The sequence below is a fragment of the Nematolebias whitei genome, chromosome 20, assembly GCF_014905685.2.
Source record: "Nematolebias whitei isolate Nwh7 chromosome 20, NemWhi1, whole genome shotgun sequence".
Classification (NCBI taxonomy): Eukaryota; Metazoa; Chordata; class Actinopteri; order Cyprinodontiformes; family Rivulidae; genus Nematolebias; species Nematolebias whitei.
In genome coordinates, this window is record NC_056517.1 from 7,761,200 (window position 1) to 7,764,443 (window position 3,244).

Below are 3,244 nucleotides of genomic sequence, written 5' to 3' on the forward strand. Positions count from 1 at the left end.
AGCTTATAACATTTGTGCAAATGTGTGCATTTTTGACTTGACATATTTTCCTCTGTCTAGCTTGATTTGCAAAATGGAACAATTTCAAAAATAAAGACCTTGTTCGGAGAGTTCACAGCAATCATGGCCCCTTCAGACCAGACTTTGACTATTACAAGTATTGCTTTTAATTATGTTAATTAAACAGACTGTGTTTGCAGTAAAGCATAATGATGTAATGATAACTTACTTTTATAACTTAAAGTAGTGTCCCCTATTTAATGTCTGGTGCCACCAGTCCGATAGTAGCTGGGAAGAAACTGTTTTGGCTAGGGTGATTTAGAACTGGAAATGCTGGGCATTCTTCGTATATCTAATAGAAATTGTTTTTTGTGTTTGTGTTTCAGTTGGCACAGCTCCACCTATCAGATGAAGAGCCTTCAGTTCCGGAGCATTGCTCCTAAGGCCCCAGCTGTGGTGCCCACCCCTTCTCCTGCAGCCCTTTCCTGCCAGTCATTGTCTGTCCCATCTGAGGCTCCCACCGCCTCCAGCCCTAAGTCCATTCTTGTACCTGCCCAAAACTATGCATTAATGCAAATAGCAGGTCAAGATGGTACATTCTCCCTGGTGGCCCTTCCTCCTCCTGCGTCTTCTCAGACATCACAGCATCAAACTCAGTCAATTCAGAAGAACCTCAAATTACCCATTCCCCGGTATCAGTCAGTGAGGAGTAAAAAGACCTCAGAAAAAGTCCAATCTCATCCACTAGCTGCCAGTGTGAATACAACCTCTACTGTTTCTGTAATGACGCAGACTAAGCCTGTGGTGAGTGGAGCCTTAGTGCCAAAAGAGGAGCCTTCAGAAAATGTCATTCTTATCGACCCAACTTCCCCTGACATTTCTGTCACTGCACTGCTACCAGATAATGCTCTTCTTTATCCATGTTCTAAACTGGACAGAACTTCACATGGCTCTGAACCACCTGCCACAACTGGCCTCATTCAGAATCTTCAGTACCCCTCTGCAGCTCCTTCAAGCTCCACAGGAAAATCCCCTGATGAAAGTAAGACCACAGTACAACTCTGCCAGTCGAAGGCAGCTGCAGTTCAGCCCCAAAGCAGTATTACTGTTTTGTCTCCAGCCATCTTTAGTAAAGCAGTCCAAATTATCCCTTCACCGCCTAAAGGTAAACTGCCTATTCTGCCCTACTCTAAAATGAAGAGCACACTGATCCCAGCTACAAAGCTCAGCAATTTATCCCCGGGAAGAAAAGTCTTCAGTGGGCAGGCAAGACTTTCCAGCTCCTTCGATACTACATCCAAGAACATAGATAATGCTAATGTCCTTGATGAAAACCAGGTGTTAAACTCTGTTCAACAGCCACAGGCAAAGACTACAGTTGTTAGCCTCCAAAAACCGCCTGGCAAGAAGAGAGGAAGGAAGAGAAAGACAATGGAAGACATCTTGGCTTTTGAGGCCCGAAAGAAAAGATCTTTGTCTTTTTTCCGTAGGAGGGTCCCAGACAAACTGCCAGCAGTTATTCCAGGCTTCAAACAAAAGGAAGTTGATATTTCCAAGAAATATCGGAGCATTCGGCCCAAGCCAATGTTGGTTATGGAGACAGTTCCCCAGCTTGTTAGTTTGCCTTCCATTACACAAGATAGTCAAGAAAAAGAACTCATACTTGGCCATCAACTACCCATTGGTACTACAGCAAAAACTCTAGACTGCTGTCCTCCCCAACCAACCCCAGTAACTCTGCAACTGAGAGGTATCTCCCAACCTAAAATTTTTATAGGAAGCCGTCCCCTCCATCGCTGCTTTATTTGTAGCCGCGGTTTCCAATTTAAGCATCACCTCCAGAATCATGTTAACGCCCACACTAGTAGTCGACCTTACATTTGCCCTCTGTGCCGCAAGGAGTACGCACACAGAGGTAGCTTGAGCACCCACATGAAGCTTCATCACTCTGAGGTACGGCCACGTCGGTCTCTGTGTTGTGAGTTCTGCGAAAAAGCTTTTGGATATGTGGGAGTATACTTCCGTCATCTGAGAGAAGTCCACAAAGTGCTGCTGACTGTGGAACCATCAGTCAGTCGTCATGAGGACGACATGTCAGTGGAGGGGTGAGATTATTGATACAGATAGCTAATAAAATGGTTAATGCAATGTATTCGATTCTATGCAAAATTCTCCACAGTGTCTTGAGAAAATAGTCATACCTTTAAAATGTTTCCATAATTTGTCACATTACAAATGCGAACTTGTGCTAGATTTTAGTTAGCGGTATCAGAGGAAAAGGGACAAATGCTACGTTTCAGGTTTTTATTTGTAAAAAAAAAATTAAAACTAGGGATGCGCCGATCCACTTTTTATTTTACTTCCGATCCGATCCCGATGCCTAAATCTGGATATTGGCCGATACCGTTCCGATATCATCATTATTTTTTCATTCAACCTTTATTTATACAGGTTAATCCCATTGAGCCTCAGGGACTCATTTACAAGAGAGACCTGAATTTTTAACAAAGAGTGATGACAACAGTGGACAATCATAAAAGATGTGTACGATTTTTTTAACAAGTTAAAATAAAATGTCAACCATTATTGATTTTCCTGATGCATGCTCAATAATCCAGGTAGAAAAATCCAAAAAAGTTCAATCTGGTCCTCTGGACATTAAAAAAAAACAACAACAAAAAACAAAACAAAGCAAAAAAATCTAGAAACGTTTCGTCTCTCATCCAAGAGACTTCCTCAGTCTGAGGTGCTGTTTTCAGCTCAGTCTCTTAAATAGCACCTTCTCAGGGTGGTCTACACTCATCTCCAGGCCAGCGGTCACTCTTTCAAGGATGAAGATGTTCACATCCTGGACAGAGAGGAACGATGGTTTGAGAGAGGAGTAAAGGAGGCCATCTTTGTGAAAAGAAACCGTCCATCGTTAAACAGGGGTGGAGGCCTCCGGGTTCAACTGTCCCCCTCTTACAATGCTGTGATTGCTGGTATCACTCAGCCCTCTGTGAGTAGTAAACAGCCATCAGTGTGCTAATGACCCATTGTTAGGCTGATGGTCCTTCTTGAGCATGTGATCAGTTGGTTTTGGTTGTCAGCAACAAAACTGGTTGATCCACCCTGAGAAGGTGCTATTTAAGAGACTGAGCTGAAAACGGCACCTCAGACTGAGGAAGTCTCTCGGATGAGAGACGAAACGTTTCTAGATTTTTTTTCTTTTTTTTTTTTTTTTTTTTTTTTTTTTTTTTTTTTT

General features: G+C 42.7%; 1 protein-coding gene across 1 annotated transcript in view; it reads left to right on the plus strand.

Annotated features, from left to right (window-relative positions):
- The first annotated feature begins 405 nt into the window (after positions 1-405).
- Positions 406-3,244, plus strand: part of znf438 (zinc finger protein 438) — a 5,280-nt gene continuing 2,441 nt past the window's right edge. Inside the window, exon 1 of the mRNA XM_037693882.1 lies at positions 406-2,105. Coding sequence (XP_037549810.1) covers positions 409-2,105 — 1,697 coding nt within the window. The 5' untranslated portion in view covers positions 406-408. The remainder of the gene's footprint in view (positions 2,106-3,244) is intronic.